The sequence below is a fragment of the Electrophorus electricus genome, chromosome 16 (genome assembly GCF_041902795.1).
Source record: "Electrophorus electricus isolate QZ-2024a chromosome 16, ASM4190279v1, whole genome shotgun sequence".
NCBI lineage: Eukaryota > Metazoa > Chordata > Actinopteri > Gymnotiformes > Gymnotidae > Electrophorus > Electrophorus electricus.
This window is the reverse complement of record NC_137512.1, coordinates 13,699,375-13,724,228: the sequence shown is the minus strand read 5'-3', so window position 1 is coordinate 13,724,228 and position 24,854 is coordinate 13,699,375. Positions and strand designations below refer to the sequence as shown.

General features: G+C 39.7%; 1 protein-coding gene and 1 long non-coding RNA gene across 4 annotated transcripts; one reads left to right on the top strand and one right to left on the bottom strand.

Annotated features, from left to right (window-relative positions):
* Positions 1 to 10,703: 10,703 nt before the first annotated feature.
* Positions 10,704 to 24,558, top strand: LOC113574166 (uncharacterized). Of its 3 annotated transcripts, none has more exons than XR_003410290.3 (8): positions 10,704 to 10,910; positions 12,524 to 12,672; positions 20,159 to 20,300; positions 20,858 to 20,994; positions 21,212 to 21,313; positions 21,429 to 21,485; positions 22,185 to 22,281; positions 23,480 to 24,558. It is a non-coding gene; the product is annotated as an uncharacterized LOC113574166 (long non-coding RNA). The 3 variants fall into 3 exon arrangements; XR_014117661.1 differs by having other exon boundaries at positions 12,524 to 12,789; XR_014117662.1 differs by lacking the exon at positions 22,185 to 22,281.
* On the bottom strand, positions 11,733 to 18,384 carry LOC113574165 (transmembrane protein 182-like). Its single transcript, XM_081699217.1, has 6 exons — positions 18,143 to 18,384; positions 16,284 to 16,296; positions 15,758 to 15,852; positions 15,488 to 15,586; positions 13,715 to 13,852; positions 11,733 to 12,779 (listed from the first exon to the last, which is right to left on the bottom strand). The coding sequence occupies exons 1-6, from the start codon at positions 18,324 to 18,326 to the stop codon at positions 12,559 to 12,561; spliced, it is 750 nt and encodes a 249-aa protein (XP_081555343.1). The 5' UTR covers positions 18,327 to 18,384; the 3' UTR covers positions 11,733 to 12,558.
* Positions 24,559 to 24,854: the final 296 nt, after the last annotated feature.

Below are 24,854 nucleotides of genomic sequence, written 5' to 3'. Positions count from 1 at the left end.
CTCTGCATGCCAAGCAAGTTGCTTACCCCCTTAGTGTTGCCAAGTTTGGATACTGTCAATTTATGACGAATTTCCATTTTGCTGGTTATTCTCCCTCCTTTTGATGGATATGTCTTGCAGACTTTTATCTTTGTGTGTGAAGGCAAACTAATTAATATTTTCTCTCTCTCTCTCCACCTCCCTTCAGGCAAATATTTGTTTCCTCAGATCTAAATGTGGCCAAGTCTTCCTCTTGGCTCCATATGCTACCTCATGTCAATCAAAGAAGGTTCTGGAATTTTGAAAAAAAAAGGGAAGGAAGAAGAAAAAATTCCCTTCTCTTCTCACGGTGTCCTTCACACAAGTGAGTAAGAGGTAAAACTACTCAAAGGAACTCAGCTAAAAGAAACCTATGTGATATGAGCTGGTCCGTCAGTATTTTATATGTTGCATAGTTACCACTCTTCTGGTGAGGTGGCTGGTTCTATTGCACTTTACCTTGGTCTGCACATGGGTTATGTCTCATTGGTAAGCAGAGGAGAAACATGGATGTTAATTTATGCCTGCCTTGTACTCAACTGACTTTGTAAATGAAACAACATTAGGATAGTTTGTTTGGGCAATATTGGAGTGTTTTAGTTCCTGTGCAAATTCCAAAATTTAGGGCAGACTGATTTAATTCAGATATTTAATTCTTTGTTTGAATTCTACCTAATAATCTATCTTAGAGTCTCGTTTAAATAAATTTTTGGGTCTTTAAGCTCAAAGTAACCAAGCCCATATAAACTAGATAGAATTCTACACTATGCTAGATCCTTGGTGAATATGGACTGTAATTATTATCCCTCCTTCACTCTTTCTATCTTATCCACAAATTCATCTTTGTATCCATTAAGTGGTGCAGAAAATCCATTTAGATCAGGGATTTCTGCAAAGCAGGGTTCATTTGTACTGACAAAGTACTACCCATTTACAATTATGCTTAATTGCACAACGTTAGGGACAGTCCTTCTAAGTCCTTCTAAGAAGATTCTTTGGATACATTTTTAAAATGTTCTCAAGAATGTTTCACCAGGGGTCAGTGATAGCTCAGTGGTTAAGGTAAAAAAAATTGTCAACTAAAGGCCATACATTACATCTGTATGTTTAGGCAAATGTAAACATATAGGAATACATTTCCATGTATTCTTGTTCAGTGGTTGCAAGAACATACTGTTTGACTCACTCATTAAAAACATTACATCAAGTACCAAGAACATTGGCAACAGGTGTTGTAATACTGTTCATGACTTAATTTTGTCTACAAATGAGATTGTAGCAAAAGCTTTTGCAACTTCTCATATGAGTTTCTGTTGATGTAAACTTGTGCCTAATTGTGATTGTAATCTGTGCTTAAATCTTCTTTAAATAGAAGCCATGTGAATTATGAATGGATTCTCTGGTTGTACCTGTGACTGTAGATTGCAGTGACTGTAGATTGGCTGGATGTTGGTTGCAAATGCACTGGCACTTTTTCAGACATGTACAGGTTGGAGTAGATGCAGGCTGATGGCTCCAGGAGACAGCGGCAGCCCATGCTCGCACCCCAGGCCTTTCCACCACTCTTCCTCTGAGGTCATGCTCTGCTTACGACAGAAGTTTTATCACCACTGTAGTTGGAGTCCTAAGCCTCTCTGTGTGCTTCTTATGGGGGGAGGGGGGATGAAGACTGATCTGTGTTTACCAGAAGCTAAGGCAGAGGGCATAGACAGAGAAGGGGCTTTTGGGAAAGCGAGCTTGAGGGGATTAAGGACCCAGCACGTCACTCTGGTAAAGAGACAGGCCCTCTTTTCCAACACACATACACCTGCCGCACGAGACAGGGAAGTTGTCTTTGAGACTTAACAGGCAGGTACAAATTCACCTACTTCATAAGCTCACTGCACCTCCTGGATTCCTTCCTCTCCCCTTCCCAAATACACTCCCTAAATCCCTTCTGCTGCTTCTGTCTCCATCTTTTCACTTTTCTCTCGTCTGTCTCCCTCTAGCCTACCCCCTCCAGGTCTAATTTATGCAGGCTTCCTTTGCGGGGAGTGTATGTAACCGATCCTGCCTTTGTAAGGTTAATTAAAGCCAAGAGTTGCGGCTGCTGAAGAAATAATCTAGCCGCACCCTCACTGCTGTATGGCTTTTAATTACAGCTTGTAAGTCATTTCTGGATGTGGAAATGCACCAAAGCTGGACTCCCCTCCCCCCATGATCCTCCGGCACCCTCGTCGCCTGAGACCTGATTAGTCCGGGGGATAGGTAGTGCTCTTAACAGGCCTCGGTGCAAAAATGGGATTTTAAAGGGGGTAAGAAGAAGAAAGGGGGGTGGGGTGCAGTAATTCTCCCAGGGCCCTTTTATGTGTGCTTATCTGGGGTAACGTATAGACAGGCAGTCAGCCCTAATCAGAGTCATGGATGGTGTGCCCTCGTGCATGCCTCCTTCCTTCAGCTGATTTCACCCCTCTGCTTACACCATGCAGGTAATCTGCTCACTGAAGAGCAGCAAAAGGCCCTCTTAGGGGACAGGCTTTGGCTGCCTTCTCCCGACTTGCTCGACTCACACAACTCACATGATGCGCCCATCTCTCTTTATTGCTCCTCTCGATAAACTGGCCTCTTGTGTCCAGCTCTGCCTAAGTGGCATGCACTGGGGCCTCTGCAGAAGGGGATGCAGAGTATTCCTCTACGCCAAATCCAGCATCTGCAGCCACACGCTCTGCTGAGTCCCCGAATCCCATATGGCAGGACGGACTCTGAGGATGGGCTTCAAGGCCTCTGTGGCCCCTCCTCTTTTTCTCAGGGAGGCCTGGGGGAATGTCTGGAAAAGGGGTTCTTTTTAAGATTAGCACTCTAGCAATAGTGTTCCACCCACTCTCAGTCAGGGCCTGCTCCGGCCGGCCCTGAGGTCGCAAAAATGGAAATGAACAGAAACCTGGATGAAGAAAACACACATATTTGCATGTATGTGATGATTTCTTGATTATTAGAAACTATATATATAGAGAGAGAGTAGAGAGAGAGTGGAGAGAGGATAGAGAGAGAGATTAGAGCGATATTCAAAATTGTAGTGAAGTAATGAAGGATATATATATATATATATATATATATATATATATAGCTCCTCTTCCTCAAGTTTGATAGAAGATATATAATGTTAAATGTTCGTGTTGTGCAGTACAATGCTGGTGGCCATGGCAGTCGGAGTGCTTGGTGGCAGGGCTGTGTTTCTTAATCGTCTCCGTGGCGGCGCATGCTGTGCAGAGGAGCCTCTCCAGAGTGAGGAGAAGGCAGCCACTCCGCTGAAACGTGCAAATGGCTTTGCGTGGATTAATGAACTGGAAAGACTGTGGCGCTGCATTGTAAATGAGGTTTACTTCTGGCTCTGCCTCCGCACGGGGGAGCGGGGTGAGGGGGGAGCCATTCCGCATTACCTTTCTCTTTCTTTTTTTCACCCTCCGAGCAATCCAACCAGTAGAAATGTGTGTCTTTGTGTCAGGTTCAGGGCAAGTAAGTGCTGCCTGTATACCATGAGTGTCACAAAAGGGCAACTTTATCAATTGGTGATTTGGGGAGGAAAAGGGTGGTCACTGGCAGGAAAGGCAATTTCCATACAAAAGTAGATCGGTGTCGATTCGAGAATTATAGTATTATTAGTGGGGCAGGCATCTCGCTAACAGGAAAATGACTCGATTCATTATATTTTCAGGGTTACATTACCTCTTTACATTTTTTTCCTCCCTCAACCAGGGATGTTGATACTATTTAAGTGCAAATTATATTAGGCTTTTAGTAAGCACACCACAGCAAAAGTATGTACTTAAGGTATTCCACTTTTTTTTCCCAGCAAAAGCCCCTGGCTCAATAATTACTCCCAAGTGTAAGTGAGACTGGTGAGTAACTCCCTCAGTCACACTAGAACCCCTGAAGGACCCATAATGATCACTGGACTGTTTTTTTTTTTTTTTTTTGTTCAGTTTCACTGCAAGCCACTTAATGTGGATCATGCCACAATGCTTTGCAAATGTAGTCAAAGCTCTGTGTTCCACTATTACAGTGGTCAGTACTCTTATTGTTACATATGCCTGGGCAATACCAAATTTGCCAAATTAGTATTTTCAAGCAAACTGCTTAGTTTTCAGAGTCAATATTACATTAGAAAATGTCTGACCTAGAATTAAGCAGTATAATTTGACTGGCATAGTCAAATAGTGGAATGGGAAGGAAATTGAGTGGTTTCAAATAGTGGAATGAGAAGGAAATTGAGTGGTTTTAAAGAGTGACATATCTGGTTAATGTTTAGAATGACACAAGCACCATTAAATTTTATTGTCTTTCAGCTTTCTTTGTGTCAGACTCCTTTGAATTGGATCTTGTACCTGTGCTTTGCAGTGTAGCTGTTGATTAGCCATAGACTGTTTCAATTATGTTAATTCTGACAATAATAACAGTTCTTCCTCCAATTCAAGAAAGGTATGTAGGGACATAAACTAAGCTACTCTTTGAACACACCATAAAACTACTCATCAAACAGCTGTGCCATGACTGAATGAGTGACCATGACATGACATAATATGAAACATTGTAGGAAATTTGTGTTGAACCAAAGCAAACAAATTAAGCCAAACCAAATTTCTCTACAATACCACCCCCCTCAGAAAAGAAGGTCCTTGGTCACCAATGTCTGAGTTCCCTTTGAAGCAAATGAATAGAACATATCACCCCCAAATCCTTACATTGGCTTCAACTATGTTATAGAATTCACTTCAGTGCACTACAGTAATATAATATCTTGAAGTACTTTTCAATAAATTGCTAAATGGTTTAACACCAATGTATCTGTCTGATATATTCAAGCATATAGATCAAGTAGGACTCTTGGATCACTAGGAACTCATTACATAATTAAGCCTAAACACAGAGAAAAAACATTTAGAATCAGAGACCCTCCAAAGTGCCCTGACATTTAAAAAAAAATTGAGACTACAAACCTAATGTATTAAATTGAGCTTTCAGTTATGTTTCAGTTAGTACAGCACAGTACTTCCAATTTTCATTTACACTTATTTTACTTATTTACATCTTTTACTTGATTTTATGCATTTTCTCCTTTATATCTAATTTTTATTTGTTTCAAGTCAATATATGACATGTGCTATATAAATAATCTTGCCATGCTTTGACTTGACTTGCCTCCCCTTGCAATTTATTGCATTGATTCCTGCAAAACTGGAGAAAAGACATCCCCAACCTAATCACTCCAGCCCAATCTACCTGTAATGAAAAGCTGCCAGTGATGACAGCAATTACAGGGGCAGCGTGGTAGAAATCAGAGCAGGGGAGCCAGGGATTTGAAGAAGAGAGCCGGGCAACTGACGGCCCGAGAGCAGAGGCAGAGGCTGGCTGAGCAGCAGGGACATAGACCATCTCCTCTAATCATCTTGGACTTGATGGATGCTCACCGCCTCGCATACTAAGGAAGCATGCCCAAGCGAGTGCCCTCCCTTGGAACGCTGGGTCATGGCCAATGACCCCCTGGCCACAATGACAAACCTCCATTTAGATTCATGTCAGATAATGTTACCGATGCCAGTCTGTGCAGTGGAGGTATCATTCCGGGTGAAGACACTGGCCATCGGTCCAGGGGAAGAAGAGGAGGGGCTTCAGGGTTTCTCGTTCTGCATCGTTAATTAACAGACGACCCAGTTGAACAGAGGCATGGCAGTAGAGTTGCTTAGGTACTCCCCAGCAGTGTTGAAGCTTACTATGACAATAACTAGTTAGAAGAATTGTGTTTGGAAGCTTCATGTGCACCCGGGATGTGGTGATCTTCACCTTCCCAGACGTACTACTGGACTGGTTTGCTGTGGATAGTTAGTGCTAAATTGGGACTTAAAAAAAGAAAAAAACATTACTAACAACATGTAAACAAACATAGTAAAACCTGTTAATTGTATAAGTGTCCAGATTTGGAAATATATCCACTATAAATACAATAATATGATGCTTTTTTTCTAGGAAAAAAAGTTTGTTTGTTTAAAAAGAAAAGAAGAAATACCACAAATGTCCACAAAATGGGTCAACATACAATAAATCAAGTCAAGCAGTAATAAGCACAGTAGCTGTTTACCTTGCTCCGCAATCCATTCGGAGTCTCATCGCGACCACACTTTTCATTTCACCCCCCCCATTCCTGCACACCTCGGCCTCTAATGGAGCTATTTTGGTTTCGTAATGCAATTTCCCCCTTCGCTCATTTGTCCTCTGCGTGGTCGCATACAACACGCCGTGGACCCTGAGCTGTTAGAAAAAGTGCCCCCTGGCACAATCACTGTCAGGCCAAATAACACCCTCCATTTGTTTACAGGTTCTCAAGCTAGACTTATTACCAGCCGGCCACAACAGTTTGCTCCAATGCCCCCAAAGAGTCATTCACAGTCAGACAGGGTTAATTTGCAAATCATTAAGTTATATTATTCCATTGCTCGTGAATAATTTTTTTGGCCATTTCCTTTCTTTTTTTATCATGCGCTCTGGCAAGTTGAGAGCCATTGTGGTGTTGTAACAAATGAAGTGATATTTCTTTTGTTGCCATTGACAAGGGGGGTACATTAGAGGTTAATTAAAGATCCCTGACGAGCTTTACTTGGGGCTTGACAAAATGGTGGTTTGCAATGCTGGCTCTAAGTGCATGTCTGCACATCAGAAAACTTTGCATATTGAACCAGTATGATTTTTGTCCACTGCCCACATTCTGGATGTTAGTTAAAGGTTTGCTTAGTGCAGATGTCTTTCACTATACAATTCTTGTAAGTGTGTTATGATACAGTTTGGCACCATAAAAATGCTATTTTTGTGAAGTTGATAATGTCCCTCATATGTCCATAAAATCTGTTACTACAATGGAATGTGATATCTTAAATTTGAAGTCATATTTGGCCTGGGCGCAGCTTGAATTTTAGATTCACCGATTTATATTTAACTGGTCCATATGTTTAAATAGTCCATATGTTGTATTGGATAGATGTTCAGATCTGGACCAAATGTGGTTCAGGATTTTGTAATCACTGGTAGTTAATTGACAGCTAAAGCTGGATACTTTGTCATCGTCATCTCCCCTGACTCATAGGTAGATCAATCCCAAGATTTATAAATATCTCTCTAGTGGTATCTCTCTGGTGATACAGCTCTAGTTCTGGATCTCTACTGGTATCTTAGAAAGGCATTAGCATCATTACATTCATTTATAAACACACCATATCTGTGACCTACAAAACATAATTGGAAATATATAAGTATGAAACTCACCTGAGAGCATATCACTCAACTGTACATGTTAGAGGAACACATGGATGGCATTTCAGGTCAGAAGCGGTTTGTGTAAGGCATGCAGAACAATAGGGCCCCCTACTGGAAATTCTGTGATGTGAACACGTCCATTCAGATTTACAGTTCATTACTACTAATAAATCGAACAAAGGAACAAAAAACCTACAATTGTAATCATTTTGAAAACAGAATAAATAAATATCAGGGGTTTAAGTTTATTCTACGCAAATATAGAATTGAGCGAATATGCACTTCTATTCAGTGAATTAGCTCGTAGTTGAATGGTCTGGTGGAAATATGCTGTCTAAGGTGAATGTGTATCTTTAGCTTAGTCACTTATGCTGAAGTCACTGTGTAGCCAGCGGAGGGTGGAAGTAGATCTGCCCAGCCCGCGATATCTTCGTGCTGCAGTAACAGCCCCTGTCAGTCGTCTAGCAAGACAGATCAAAGTGGTTCTCTTCTGAGCCACCCAGCAGACAGTGATGGTCATGCACCGGGCTTTGACGACAACCACTTTCTGAGGATTGGACGGCTGAGAGACTACAAGCTGTCATGTCGTGAACCTGAGAGTTAAGTAGCCTTCAGTTTCTCCTCGTCATGATCTAGCTGTAATGGTCCCCAGCCGGTCTCCTACTCTAGAGTTCCCTTGTTTTTTTCAAAGCCAATTTGGCTGGGCAAGCGTCGAGTGTACAGGGGAACCCCAAAACATACACAAACAATTTTCGTGAACCAATGCTCCACTATGTCCTGCGATTATATATTTTCTCTGATAGATCACTGTGAGTGCTCACTGGTTCGAAAGTTGTAAATCACGCCTACCTAATTATTCCACTCGCAGCTCAGACGTCCTTCGTGACTACGGCTTTTCTGCAATTGCGGGATGCGGCAGAATTATAATTACAATGGTACCGACAACAATTACGTGTCACGGCGAGGCACTCCAGCGACCTCAGTGAGTGGAGAGTGCTTCGCGCCCCATTCGTATGGATATTTGTCAGTGCGCAAGCAAGCCGCCGCTGTGGATCAAGCGATAAGTGTGTTTACGGTACGGCCGTCTGGCGTGAGTGTGCATATGGATGGCCCGTGGAAGGGCGCTGAGAGCCTATTAAAACCAGCTCTTCAGTAGCCATTAGCATGCCTTTCATCCTCTTACTGGTTTGATCACTTGGCACTTTGAAGAAGACAGGACTGTCTTTTTTCCCTCGTATTTTATCAGTTGAGAAAGGATGATGGGATGTGATTCGGAAAACCGAATCACATTGTGTCTCTTCCTTTTGCGAGGATAGGGTACTTGATTTAAGGTTGTTACAGTAATCATTTTATCAAGGGTCCTGCCTATGTACCTCCTGGCATTGCCATTTTTGCTAACGGGGTAAAGAGCTGAAGAGAAGGACTTCGGTGGGTGGTGGCCCCGAAATTCGTGTCCGGGCATGAAACGGAGCAGTGGGGAGCGTTTTCGCGCCACTGAGGCCTGCTAGTTATCACCGCTGGATTTACACATTTGTCAAACCGCGTATGCCAAATCACAAATGACGTAGGTTGAGGGAGAAGGAGACCGAGAGCAAGGATCAAAGGGAGTCTGGCGCGTTTTTCAGACGAAGTCATTTAATGTGATCACCGTACTGTAAAGAAAATTTAATTCGGGGCAACAAATTAAGAACAGGCGATGTCAGTCGGATCCTAGTTATTAATTAGATTGTATTCGAGTTTCAGTATGATGTGAAGTCTAACAGGGCTGCAGTAGAAAGAATAAGTGTACAGTAGGGTTTACTGAAAAAAGCTGTAATGGAAATCATACTTTGATGGTGGTCTAGTGAAGCAGTGGGGCATTGCAGAACTGCAGAATATGGATATTATGAACGTAAGTGAATGGTTGAAACCCTAAAACAAGGAAAAAAAGAAAAATAAAGGGAAAAAAATGTTGAATGTCTTATTACATCGCAATGGTTTTGGTGAACAGAAAAATCAACAGTTAAAAAACTGGAGCAGGAAGTGGAACATCTAATTTAAAATATCTGCACATAATGGGTAAGAGACCATTGCCTATGTATACAGGAGTACCTGTGAGTTTAGCAGACAGGGCAGTTTTCATTCTTCTTTGTTGTTGTAATTAATACATAGTTCCCTGTATATAGTACTGTGTATTCTAATTGAATCAGTATTACCATGTGCTTTTTACAATCAATGTGTTAGACCCCAGAGGTTTAAGAATATTTAGGATTATCATAATTTAATTGGTTTCATTAAGTATTTACTAGCTTTCATAGTGTTAATATTCTAAGCATTTTTTGCATCTCTGCCTATGTAATATTCTTTCCTAACAAGGTGGTTACACTTCTACATGGTTTGCTGTACAGCTAAAGGAAGGATCAGATGTGGAGAATGTTACCTTCTCAAATTTGCAGATCAATAATCAGTTACCTGAAAAAACTAAAAAGAGAAACTTTTCAAAGAGATGAAGACTAATTTTTGTGAAAAGAACCTAAATCTTAAATCTTATTAGGTCCTTGCAAGAAATGTTTGTATTTGCACTTAACCTGACTTGTTTAGTAATTGCTCTTAATTTGTGTTGTATTCTATACAATTGAATTGTATTGTTACTCTCATTCTAGGCCACAGCACTGACACTTGGTTGTGGAAGTGTCATAGTTAAGGGTATTTTTGGACTCTAACATATTTGTGCTAGCTAAGGATACTTTTTGTAGACTAAAGCACTTTTGTAAGTCTGCTAAATTCCATAAATGAATGAAACATGTCAAAGCTCTGTTTGTTTTGGCTGTATTATAATGATCTGTGAACAGTGAATTCACAACTATATTGACTTCTTCTAGCCTCAGAACCCTGCTTTGAGCCCTTGAGTCATTAAAGGAATCAATTGCAGCAAATAAATATGTATTTTCTCTAATTATATAACACAAATGTGATGTGATCTAAATGGTGACCAAACGTTTGTCCACAGCTCTGTGTATGTGTGTGCACTCATATGTGTGAATTCATGTGTGCTTGAACTCTGGGAGAGGGAGGTTCTATCCATTCCTAACATTGTTTACGTGGGCTTCCATCCCGTGCAGCTGTCTCTGCATCACAAGGGATTTGCATTCTTTTTCAAGGTCATCTGTGCATGAGAGCTGTCACTTTCTCTTTCTCTGTGTGTGTGTACATGCATGCATCTCTGTGTGTGTGTTTGCTTGTGTGTGTTTGTGCTTGTGTCTGTATGCATCTGTGTGTGTGTATGTTTCACAGAGAGAGAGAGAGAGAGAGAGAGAGAGAGAGAGAATGGGGGGGGGGGGGGGTTGAAGATTAGCTCACACTCATACACCTGGTGTGTATAATGAGCCCATGAGCATTGCATTGACAAAACACAGCTGATTATGCAATTGACACTGGATCCAATTCCACATATTTTTCCTTCCTCATATTGTGTACTACAGTAATCCCCTTTTCCCCCTTTTCCACATTTTCTTACTTTTTCCCCTTTTTGAATGACAACTTATGGTGCTTTCTTTCTAACTCTCCACATTAAGGTGATTTGCACATGCGCAGGGCAAAGAGTCGACTCGGATATGCAAACGATTGAGGTAAACATCATGAGCAATCTTGGCCTTAGTCACATGAGGCACTGTCCTGGGATCAGGTGACCAGTGCTTTCTGGGAGTGGGGAGTAGGCAGTGGGTTGGGTAATGGGGGCAGGTGGCCCGTCCACTGTGCACAGGCTGTGCCATGGAGCCGACAGCTGTGCGATTATCAAAGTGCTCCCTGCTTTTGATCCCCTTTCAATCAGCTATGAATTGGGGGGGCACCCTGCTTGCTGGTCCAGCCACCTCTGCACCTCCCTCCACTTCTACCTCCACCAACATTGCCCACTGCAGGCCTCTGTTCATGGGTGACATATGTTGTATAATGAATGTATGGTCTGCCAGAAGAACATGCTTGCTGACCAAAGAAGGCCTCGGTCTGGATATGGTGCTCCCATGGATTGGAGTCATGTGCTTGGTCTGGTAAAAAAAAAAAAAGGTAATTTAACAATGTCCTTGCCCTAGAATCACAGTGTTTTATGAGTAAATGGTGGTGGCATGAAGGTAAACAGAAATGATTAATGATGTTTGAGTTAGAGGGAAGAATATACAAATTATTTAGTGTCAGACAAATATATTGCATAATAATTATTACATTATAGGTGTCATTCAAGTGAACAGTAACGTGTTTTCATAATCTGTGAATAATCTGTGTTTTTCATAAAAGAACACTATTTTAGCATAAACCTAATTGACATGTCTTCCCAAAATGTTCTGTCTTGTGGAAAAACCTTCAAAATGTTTCATAATAATTGAAAGGGAATACATTTGGGATTAATATGAAGGAAGTACAATTACTTATTTGACTTCAGGAAAACTATTTGTTTAGATGTTGATCTTAATGAAGCCAATGCTGTGTAACCATTTTGTTTATTTCTTATAAAAGAAGACAGAATTAAATAAAAATTAATTTCATTATGATTTTTCAAGTTTGGTTTATTCGTGTATGACTATGTATGTGACGAATAAACCAAACTTGAAAAATCATAATGCAATTAATATTATCATACCAAACATCTTTTACATAATTTATAACTTATCAGCTAACAGCTAAGCTTATTCACTGTCTAGAATTAGAGGGCACCTAGGATTGTTAATTTAATGCATCACTCTTCATTTATAAAACATTAAAAAGAAAATAAAAATAGTTACATTATATTATAGATTAGGGTTCTGTATAGCACATTGGCATAATAATCAGAATGTCTCATATAAATGTTGCATTCATACATGTCAACAGTCATGCAAATATGGGTATAAATAATCAGTCATAGCATTGTATGGTGTGGTAGCATCTTTTACTGTTTGTAGATATTTATTTTAGCATTCACAAATGTTAACAGAGACTAATAATTATATAAGGCTGTTCTTTGGTATGAGACTAATGTTCTTGTACTAGTTACCATTACGTTTCCCTTTGCATCTCGCTGTCCATTTTATTGCATGCGTGTCTCACAGTTGGTGCCACCCATTCTGGGCTGTGCACGCTTGGCTGTTCACGTTGGGCTGATCATGCTGGGCTGTTCATCTTGGGATGTTCACGCTGGGCTGTACATGCTCTGCTGTTCACACTGGGTAGTTCATGCTGGGTTTTTCCCTCTGGGCCATCCACCCAGGTTCAGCTCTGTGTGAGGCCTCGTGCTCTGGCCCCTCATGTCCGCTTCTGGAGGCACCTCCCTATCCAGAAGATAAGGAGGCCGGAGTGAAGGACCAAAGGGATTCCAGCTGCTGCCGCCATGGAGCTCCAGCCGTAGTGCGCTTCCAGGTGGGCCCTGGGACAAGCATTGCCCTGCTCCTGCAAGATGTACCACTTCATGTCAACTAGCTCTTTCCACAGCACAAACAACCCCACCAGTGCCAGGAAGAGTAGTGCTAGTGGAAGGTGAGAGAAATTGAGCACACCGTTATGGCTTCTCTGTTGGCACACGTGTCTCTTTGGCATTCTGTATCCACTTGAGCTTCCACTTGAATTATGATTATGATTGTGTCAGGTCAGTTATTCAGAAATGTTCTGAATTTGACCATAGTGCAGGTTTAATTTTTCTTGTGTGTTATCTTGTGCAACATTAAGAATGATGGGAATTTCAGAGCTGGTGGGATTTTCTGGGAAAAGCATTCCAAGGAAAATCACAGTAGCTAAGAGGGACTAACCTAAATCCCAGCAGGGATCAGTCAAGATGACGCTGATGACCTTTGTGTTGTGGTGGGTATTTTCATTTGACATTATCAGCCACCAGCCCAGGAAGCTAAAGAAACCTCTTTTAGACTTTGCGGGGATTGACTGTGAGGTGTCTTGAGTGACCTTCACAATTGTGGGGCATTTAATCATTTGTTTGTAAACACCCATAACCTCATAGTCTTTTAAAATCTAGTTCCCTCCTGATATGAATCAGTACATACCTATGTCAGACATTTGCAATTATGGATCTTTACAAAAGAAAGATCTATGGCAGATTTGCTAAATCTCTACTATCTCAGCTAGCTACTGATAGCTTGGCCACCCTGTGTGGCCATAAGCATTCTGTGATCAGGCCCTGTTCTGCTTGTCTCTGATGAGATCCTTAGATTTCCTGCAGGAGCCAACTGGTAGAGTCTAGTTTCAGTGGTCTGTGCACTGGCATTCTAAGCACACTGGCGATTGAACTTCCAAGGCTATTTCTGTTGGCTGCAGGACACTCACGCATGCACAGACACAGGCAGAATAAATGGCTAGTGTTATGTTGTTGCTACCCAAACACATGTAAACACAGGCTAGCACGTTCAACCAGGGAGCACCTGGCTTTTCCATATTCATGCCTGGTTCATACCTACTATGATGAGGAAGGCTCCACCCACCTTGTAGAGCTTGGGACTGATGAAGGGGACTGCACACACCAACAGGAACCCACCGGTTATGCTAGCCACAATGGCGAGGACTGTAAGCATAGTCCAGAAGCCACGGAATACTGAACACACACACACACACACACACATACACACAGTTCTTGTATTAGTCAAAGCTCTTGTTTGTAGACATTACATATTGATGATAACAGATCTAAAGTACCAAAAGATGCAGGATAACAGAAATGCATTAATGGAGCTTCAAAGCAAAGTCCCACACAATTTCCAAACATCTAAAATGGGTGCTGCTTGGGGGAAGATCTTCCTAGAAAGCACAAATTATGTAGCTTTTTGTTTAGGTTAGGTTAGGTGAGGTTAGAGCCATGAATATCAAAAAGAAAGCAAACTATTTTTAAAACAGTGGCATGTGTTATGTGTTGCAAATCCTTTGCAAAGTTTTTTACATCAAAGAAAAATAGGAATGGATTACATATTTTGATATTCTTCTTCTTATTATTATAAGAAGAAGAAGAAGAAGAAGAAGAAGAAGAAGAAGAAGAAGAAGAAGAAGAAGAATTTGTGTTGCTGTAATCAAACTATATAGGTGGATAGAAAGATTACCGCAAGCGCCTACTAAACCCTTTTACATGATATTGACATATTTCTTATAGTATGGAATTTCAGAAAAACAAAAATAAATATTTTTATGTAAAAGTAAATAACAAAAAATAAATAATTTTATGTAAAAGTAAATAAATAAGACTGCCCTATACTTTTAAAATGTACTCCACAGTTCGAAAAACTGTGAGAACAAACAAAACAAACAAAACAAGAAATATTTTTCTATTTTCACCTTTCACATCATAGATCAAATGTTACACTCTGTTGTATTAGTGTTCTTAATGGAAAGACAGGGTCCCGGTTGTGTTAGACTCTTCATATATGATGGATTTCATAAGGCACTGGACCAGAAAAGCATTGTTTAAAGATCATGTTAACTATTAGAAAAATTGTTCAAAGTGACATTTGCTCTTACCATGTAGCAACAGATTTTACACTACAAGGCTTTTGGAAAATTACTTCTGGAAAATTGTTTTTAATAAAGGGCATTTCAAATATTTGATCCCTATTCCCCAAATCTCTGCTCATTTATTCTCAGAATTCTACAGTATTTTTTCATCATTTGGACTACACACTAATTTGTTCACATATGTTCGCATATGTTTTTACTGGGCTTCTTAATGGACTTTAAAATATACTTACAGACAGAAAAGCCTCATTTTTTAGGTCTGTAAGGAGCATGCCTTGTACAAAGTGATCATTAGTTTGAAGCCTGATATCAGTTCATTAAACAAGTGGAATCAGGTGTGCTCCTGCTTAGCTGGAACAAAATAAGATTAAATGCCCCCTTGCCATAAGTTGGCACACAAGTTCGATTTGGTTGTATATTAATTTAGGTTTACAGGATTCATCATCGATGTTTGGATGACAAATCTAGACTCAACCAAATTGTCATGGCAACGCATTCCCAGGCCTCCACTTCCCTGGGTATGTCCCTAAGATAGCTGTCACTCATTTGCTATGCATCACCTAGGCATGTACACCTAGCTAACTTGTATGTGTTGGAGAAGGCCTGCTTTGTCTCCCTGTGCTTTGCCCTTCCACTCTCACTTAGAGTTTTACACACAGTTTGACCTTTGTCTTTATGCTCTGACCAAATAGTCATTGTAGACTATGACCACTTGTTTTGGCCTCACCTACAGTGGCATCATAAATGTGATGGGGGACACGTCCGACAGCAACAGGCAGGGGAAAGAGGTAGCCACGAACACAGGTTTTGGATTGTGGCTGGTTTGCTGTAATTGGGCCCAGAAAACACCCATGTTAGAAGAGTCTGAAAGCACATTGCTTTTGATCTTTAGGAGACTTTCCATCTCCTAAAATTTCTGAAAACTGATCTGAACAATGATCGAAAATTAATACAAAACTTTTACTCCATAAAAGTTGGTACAGCTTTTTGTACTCACTGAACAGAACAGCCCACACAGTGTGCAGTGAAAGGTCAGCCTGGAAGTTATATCTCCAGAAGAAACCCTCATGATGCAGAGTGAGTGCACGCAGGCTCTGTCACCTGCGGTGCCTGTGGAGAGGCAGAGCGTGTGCGTCAGAAAAGTTCGTGGGTTCATCAGCACTTCATCAGACACGCAAAACAGCTTTCATAAGTAATGCTTTTGAAGCTTGTTATTTGAGCCAGCCCGATGAAGTGCATGGAAGGTTGGACGGTGTAATGATCCATTTTTCATTCATGTTGTGCTCCTTGTGCTGACATCATGTGAACCTAGTGGGAAGCACCCATGGCCATTTGGAATAGTATGAAACATTGCCACGTTGACTACTGTGGCAGTCATTCTGCAGGCATGAGGCTCTCTGAAGTGAGCCACTGGTTTTGAATAAATGTCTTTTTTTTTTGTTTTGTTTTGTTTTGGGTTTTTTTTGGATAGGTGCAGTAGAGTGGTGAATATTGGCCTCTGCCAAATGCTGCCTCTCGAGAACCTGTGGTCTGTGGCTCTTTAAGCATACATATTAAATGACTTTGCACACTCTGATGCTGTCATAAATATGATTGATGGGCCGAGGAACCATATGCTTTTTGTAGCTTCTCATAGACTGAAAGGAAGAGAGATTTAGCAGCGTTGTTATGTCTGGATGATGTCTTGTTGGTACAGAAATTGCTGTGTTGGTAGAAAGGCACTTCTGAATGTTGTGAATGGTGAATGATGCGCTGTTTTGAAGGATGGTTCTGTGAGGGGGAAAAAAGATGTCTAATTTTAGCATAACCCCAAAACAAAGTGAGCAACGTAACAAACATCCTGTGTGAAAGTGGCTCAAATGCAACAGCAATATCACTCCAAGTACATTTCAATTTCACTCACTTCTGATATATTGAGGTGACTAATACACTTTAAAAGGTAAACCTGAAGCCAAACCTTAAGAGTGATTCTTCTAATTCAGGTAATACAAAATATTTGTTTGGCTGGTCTAAAAAATGTGTTCAAAGGTCTCAGACCAGTTGTCAAAAAGCACTGAGATAAAAAGCTCAGTAAACATTTCAGTGATGATACTAACACAGCTATGCTATTAAGAAACTAGATCCCCAGTCATTATCTCTCACAGAGCAGGTAACAGCAGTCATGAAAGTGAACATCTAAATCTCTGACAGGGATGTTTAGAGGGAAAATACATTTCACAAAAACTTTGATTAAGCTCTCACATACAGGTAAAGAATCCAAAACCCTAACCAGCCAGATATGAAAGCTGGAATCATGGATTCTCACCAGTAAGGCAAAATCATTTAAAATCATGTAAAGAAATTCTTCATTAGGGTATTGTATAGAGTTACTTAGGATATGACTCATTTTTATTCAGAATAATCTTGCCCAGAGCACTTCAACTCTCTTTTCTGTATCTGGTTTCCAAGCCATTTTGGTTTATTCAGCCATTAGCCTCTCTAATGGACTCCTTTGGCCATCATTACTGTGTAGCACTCTGGCCTTCTCTTTCTTTGAGTTGAAAGTCTGTTTCAACACCCATCCCCATTTTTTAAATAGCTGTCTACAGATTCCAAACAAGCCTGACAACTGAGCATACTCTGACACGCCCCTGTAAAACAGTTCAGCTATTTTCATCAATTCCTAACTAAAAAGTTCATTTGGCAACTGGAAATTCACTAATCAATTATCAGTTATTTAGCATACTGTTTACCAGATGGTTCATTACATTTATTTTCACTGCATTTCTATTATGCTTTAACACTGGCCAATGTTTATTTCAAGATGTTGGCTCATAGTGAGAGTTTAGTTAATAGTATTAACTTGTTTATTTCATTGATTCAGGAAGTCATTAAGTACTTACAAAAAAGATATATTTACCATTTCATGACATTTGAAAAGATGAAAGTACAGTTAAATATCCATAAATCATAAAGACAGCAATGTGGAATTCTTAAATCTGACTTCTTCTTCTTCTTCCAATTATTATTATTATTATTATTCTTATTAGCCTTATTAGCATTGTTAGCATTATTGCTAAAATTGTTTTGGTGTTTGAAATTGAATAAAGAAAACCCTTTTGAATTACATTTTTCACTTAATTCTCATTTCAACTTAATATTATACATTTGGACTTGAAGATTTGTAAAAAAAAAATAAATAAAAATACTGTAGATATTTTATTTCATACCACAGGCAGCAGAATTTGTTAAAATGTTAACACTGACAGTTTGCTCTACCCATATGTAAATGCAACTATAATGTGTCTCAAAATCATACTACCAGCAATGCCAGCGGAATTCCCAGACATGTTCTCTAGGCCCTGTGCTTTGTAAAGCTCTCTGTGATGACATGCATGCTGGCTTTCCATTACCTCTGTGCTGTTGGCCTGCTCCTTGATGCCCACCATAGAGGAGCTCTCCTTCCTCAGACCCACGCATTTGTTGCTTGCCAGCAGCCAGTAGTCGGTGCTGAATGCCAGCAGGAAGCAGAGCACCCCCAAGCCCCCCACCAAGCCTGCAGCCAGGGCGGCCACCCCTGTCTTCATGTTGCCAGGTGGCCCCGAGTGAGTTCTAGTGATGAGGCCAAGGACGGTGAGCTGAGCCCCAGACTGGGAGGGTAAGGTGGTGGGTGAGGATACAGGGAAAGTGAGGGAGGGGTCAGAAACGTGCTGGAAAGGGAGGGTAGTGGGGGCAGCTGTCTATTTTAGGATATGAAAGAAGCATGTCAGGCTATGCTATGGCATGGGTTACACTAGGTGGGCTCAGCAAAGGGTGTGGAGTTCCATGCTGAAATCATTTTAAAATCACTGTTGTATTAGAACATTTAATAATAAAATTGTATTTAAAACTGATTTATTATTTATTGTTGATTTAAAAATTGAATTATATGGTGTTAGATTTTCAGGATGCTGGGACTTCTGTGTGTGGGTGGGTGGGTGGGTGTGTTAAGTGTATTTAGCACTGGGCCACCACTCTCTGAGTAGTCTGGCTCTGGAATGTGGGGAGCTATTAGCACATTGGGTACGGTTTATTGATCCGAGCATGTAGCCCCTGAGTGTGACTCTCGGGATGAAAGCCAAAATCAAATTAGTCAGAGCGTGTCAGTTGCATGCCCAAACTTCCTGGCATTGTTCTCCTCTGTGTGTATGGATGCAGGTGACCCTGAGAAAGACGTGTTTGAGCATTTAATGGTTATGATCTCAGTGTTATTTTTCCAACAAATGGATATAATAAAGCAAAGGCTTCATGAAAAACCTCCCTCCAAAAAAGGCCAGATAAACATGCCTTCAGAGTCTGTTTTGGTGTCATGTTTATCATTTTGGTGTGCTTGCCTAGAATGTGACATTTTGCTGGTTTGAACCACCTTATTATACAAGCAAGCCATGTTCTGTCCAGCCATTACACTGACATACTTCTTTTGCCTCAGTCAGGAGTTACTGAATAACCATCACAGCCACTACAGCTGGGGTGGTGAGTTTCCTGCCAAAGAGCACATCTATCTTCACATGCCACCTAGTTCTTGAGGTCATTTGGACCCTGTGCCCTGAAGAGGCAATTTAGTTGAGATGTTGCAGCACACATAACTGATCTGAGTAAAATTAATGTATCTTGTCTTAGTGCAAGATGCAGCAAAATAGGATCAGTAAACAGTAAGATGAAATTTAGCAGAGATTAATAAATGATTCATGCTCTTGTCCTTGTACTTTATCATATAAAATGTATGATAAACTATATGTAGTATATACCAGACTATATGTAGTATATAACTATATGTAGTATATACCAGAGTAGTACAAATTTGAGGATACACATACTTTTAATTTATGGATTTTAAAAAGATCCGTGTCTACCAACCCAAGTTCTTTACTGTACAGAATTCATACTTACACAGAATTCAGAATAATATTTTGTTATATACTTAACTATGCTTGTTGTTTGTTTTTTTTGGGGTTTTTTTGCATGTTATAAAGGGAGTATACTTTATAAATAAATGTAATGCCCCACAGATCTGTATGTTTCAATATTTATGTTAAGTGGTTCAACATTGTACACCTTTGGAGTGAGAAGGTAACTGAGAAGGTAACTTTTCGCCTGGGGTGAGAAGATAGCCTGTCTGGGATTTGCTTTACAATTACTCAATATTGAACAGTTTTCCAAATCTCAGATATATAAGGAGATGTTCCAGCTATAATATCACAACAATGACTGAAATATTGATGTGTATATAAAAATTTATGCTGTCAGATATAACATTATAAAATGTGTTCAAGGACCTTAGCTTAGATGGGCTCACAAGCTTGGTCTTTGTGTTTGATGTCAAGCTTTAAGGTGTAAAAACAGCTATTCCTTTTTTCTTCTTGCTTCTTTCTTTCTTCAGCTTTCTGGAGCTGTAGATCTGTAGGTGCCCAGGAAGACTGGCTGCTCCATTCACAATGACAAGTTGGCCCATTCAGATAGGCCTCCGCTGTGCTGTGAGGATTTCTGTGCACTTGCCTGGGGCTTTGGTTAACTGTTAGATGGTAAAGAACACATTAACTGACATAACTAGACTATCTATGTGACCGTCGATTGGAGCTTCAATTTTGCCTTACATGTGCAATACTGTATCAGTTGGACTGTGCCATTTTCATTATTACTCAGTGTGTATTTAAAGAAAAATAAAACAGTCTAATACGGTCTACAGTATTTACACATGCACTAAAATGTAAGTGCAACAAAAATATTATCCATTATGACCATAACAGACTTCCTAGTTTTTCAATTTCACAGAAGAATGCATGTATGGCAAAGTTAAAGCTTTGAATAATTTTTCTCACAGAGAGATATAACTGTCAGTCTTAGCAAAAAAAAAAACACATTCCAATTGCAATTTTGTCAAAATCAGTTGAAAATTAATTTATACTTTTTTTTTTTGCTAAATATCTCATTTATTTATCAAAAATGTCTACAACTCAGATATTTACTGCCAAAACATATGTTTGCCACAAAATAAATACTAATCAAATATGTAAAAGGTCATTTAGTTGAACTCACTGATAATATTCTCACTTTCTCTCTGTTTTATATAAATTTACAGAATAAATAAACAACAAGAATGGATAAAAACATACAAAACAAGTTCAATCAAAAGTGGGAGGCAGACCTGTTAGCAGAAAGACCCCTGAATGTATTCTTGCTCTCCATATCATCTTACTGATAGAAGCAGTTACACAGGTTGGTCAGATCTAATCAAAAACTCTAATCACTCTTTGCTCATAGCAATTAAGAGACTATGGATTTGAGGGTCCACTGATGTACTTTATGAAGTTCTTGCATTGTTACATATGTTTCTATATCAGCACGAGTATTCATAATGTGTGTGTTGGCGTTCTTTCACGCTGGCGGTGATCTCGTTTTCTTGCACTTGTTATTCTCTCCCAACTGTTCTCAGTATTACAGTTTCTGGTAGAGGTGCACAATGCTGGATTTGGGTTGCTTGTCTTCCTGGAACAGGATCCTCTTCAAGCATTTGGTGTTGAACTGCTCAAACCTGGTAATATTCTGCCCCAAAGCCTTTGCTGTAGTACATACAGCAGGGGTCCATACAATGTCCATTAAAGCTTATCTGCTGTTTAGTGCTGGGACCATTTTTCCAATATTCATTTCAGTTGGAACTGCGACTCTAAGATGGAAAATGATTTCCCACAGAAGTCCTTCAAAGTTAGGTGTGTAAAATCTTAAAATACTGGCTTTAAACAAACAGTACATGAACAGAATATACAAACAGATCTATTTCTCATTTAAATAATGTTTTCCTGAAAACAGTAACATTTTATAACATGATGACTTACAGTTCTTTGTAGAGGACCTTTGGACCCCTCTGCTTGCCCACCGTCAATTTATGCTAAATTCTGAGCTTAATTGATAACTATTAACTGAAGGACACCGTTTACACACACATAGGTCTACTTCTCCCTACCTACTGCAAAAAGAATAGCACATATTAATTTAAAATGTGACTGACCACACATCCTCCAAATCTAATTTGGTTTCCTCCACTCATCACCTCCTTCACTTTCCTCCACACGGGTCTCTTCCATACCTTTGAATCCAGAAAAAAAAGCTCTAAATTCTCTGTGAAGTACCAATTGGAGATGTGTGCAGAGTACTAAAGTTTTCTGACGGTATGTCCTTCAGTGGGGTATGTCAAAGGACACCCAGGTGTATCCTATGCACAAGAGAATTACACCTTTGATATAAGAAAGTTGCACATGACTGCTGCCCAGTTTTCATATAACCAATGCAGTCCTTTGTTCGAGTATTGTCTGTAGAGCAAATGATGATGGGAAGTTACTAATGTAATTTGTGAATGAAAATTATGTTGTATGAGTTGATCTAGCTTATGAGGCTCTGCACAAATTCAGTTTAGATTGCACAAAAACGTCGAGGGTGTCCCTCTGCTGGTGTCCACACTTAGTCTCTCATCTGCTTCATGGAGTTTCAGCTGGACAAGTGGGGGAGGTAAGGAAACAAGTAGAGGAAATGAGGAACCACTTTTGGGCTGTCCCCTGAGACTTAAAAAGAAAATTCAAAATGGCTTGAAATAATTAGATGTGTATGCCAGTGTGAAGTTCTTTACTGCCCTCTATTGGGTAGATTGTACCTCCACAACAAAACCTGGGGCTGCACTGTGATAAACAGCTATCAACTAATCAAACACTCAGTAAAAAGATAAGCAACTTCCTTTCACACACTGCACCCGTGCAGGCCATTGTTATGCTCGATTACAGATCCATCTCTGTCAGTGTTATCAATTAGTAGTTAGTCAAGGAGTGCATAACAGAAAATACTTCTAGTCCTTCCAGGAATGCTGTCCCCAACAGCCAACAGCATCTTCAATCGCTGACAGCAAGTGGTCTAAAAGCTGTGGAGAAGATGGTAAGCTAGGGAGTTAGAATTATCGACAGCAATGCTAGGCTTAGCATTTTACCTATTGTACAGAAGTGGAATTTGGAAGTAGCTTAATGTTTCACTGAGTTACCTATTGAAAAAGAAAACAAATGGGTCCTTATATGAGGGACATCTAAATCAATCAAATAAAATAATTCAACATGCACATGTTAAACTGGAGACATTACTTATCATTTATTATGAAATTGTAAAGTTCTTACTGAAAAACTCTACTCATATTATAAGGGCTGGGATTCATTTATCAAATAATAAAACAAGCCAAGAATTTCCTAATATGTCAACAATGGGCATTAAAACCTCTGACTCACCATATAATGGATCTATTCACTGTAAGAAATACTCTTCTTTTTATATTCCACCAGAGGCTTGATGGTTGTATCCTGAAGAGCAGAGAGAAAAAAATAACTGATTAAATCAATGGTTGACTAATTTAAATGCACATTCAGACACTTATGCTTCTTTTAACTACTTTTGTGTATCTAGAAGAACACTATATATTGTGGGAATTAATATACCTGTACAAAACAGTGAACAGAAAAATCTAGATGGAGGTGGTAATGAAATGCCTTTACTTAGGAAACTCATCAATAAGAAAATCCAGGGAGAAACAGATTGCCTCTCGAAGGCCACCGTAGGCAATGACAAATTGGTCATGGTAGGGAAAAAGACCACAAATTAGTGACATGTTGAGGTAATCCTGACTTAATGAGGCTTGATTTCACAAGCCATCTTATCCTTCTTTGCTCAGAGATCTTAAGTAAGCAGCGCACTTGTTGAAGGCAGAAGACACACACTTACCAATGGATCTCCAGAACAAGCAGAGGATTAGTATGGAGGTGATGTCCTGGATGGTGGACACGCCTATGAAGATCAGAGTCTTGCTCACACTGCTTCAGATCTTCAGGAAGTACTTGATGGTGGTGTTGGACATCTCTCATGACAGCTTCCACTTACTACTTCATAGTCAAAGCACAGGTCATAATGCTATGAAGAGAATGGTACAGACTTTTCAGAGGGGTGCTATGCACCTGTTTTAAAGCCCATGTGTCTTTTTAGGTTTTGAGATTCCTTTAAAGTGATCTTTCTTGTGTCATTTTAGTGTAAGAGCTTGGAAGGAAGATGGTAGGTTTTGCTATTAAGTTCCAAATTACATCGAAATAGCCCACAAAGGAGTAATACACACACCAGTCTTAAGGCTGAGGTTCATACAACTAAATGGTTTGGGATTTTACAGGAGATTTTGCTGCTTTGGGCTAATCCAAGACCATTTTAGCAGTTTCCTTTGCCAAGGTTAATATTATGTTTTGGTCCTGGGTCAAAAGAAGGGCAATGTCTGTTCTGAGCCAGGGTAGTGCAACGGGCTATTCACAGATAACTATTATGCGTTTCCACTCACATAGTGTTTTGTGTTACATGTCAAAATCTTTCTGGCCGTAAGGGCAACTATGATTAGTGTTGCTCAGATTACCAATGAATGACTGAAGAAGAATTTGATGGACCGTGAGTTTACCAAGATCTCCATCTTGAGTGGATGCTGCACAAAAAGGCTACTGCAAAAAAGGTTGTTGCATATCAGTTTGGCACAGTAAGAGGAAGTCAGATGTTGGTTAACCATATCCTGAAACAGAATTTGAAATGCTACACAAAAGGATATTCCAGTCATACTTCCTTAACAGAACAACCAAAGTCTGTCTTTTCTTTTGTATGGCATGAATTCTGTTTCTAGTTTGGCATTATTGTAAAAGTATATGGAATTTCACAGAGGAAACAGCTTGGATTTCTGCATCTTTCTTAACATGTGATCTGATTTTCATCAACATCATAACAGTAAATCAAGTTTATCTTTATATATATATATATATATATATATATATATATATATATATATATATATATATATATATATATATATATATACACAAAGTGTCAGAATAATAAATAATTAATTAAATAAATAATTTAATAGATGAGTGTAATATTTTACAGTGCTATATCTTTAGGAAAAGGTTTATTCAATTAGAGTCATTTCTGCACAAAAAACACTTTTCCTATCTGTTGATCAATGCATTTACACACTGCATTTAGAAGGCATTTTAGAAAACTTCTCTGTTTTAGTTCATGTT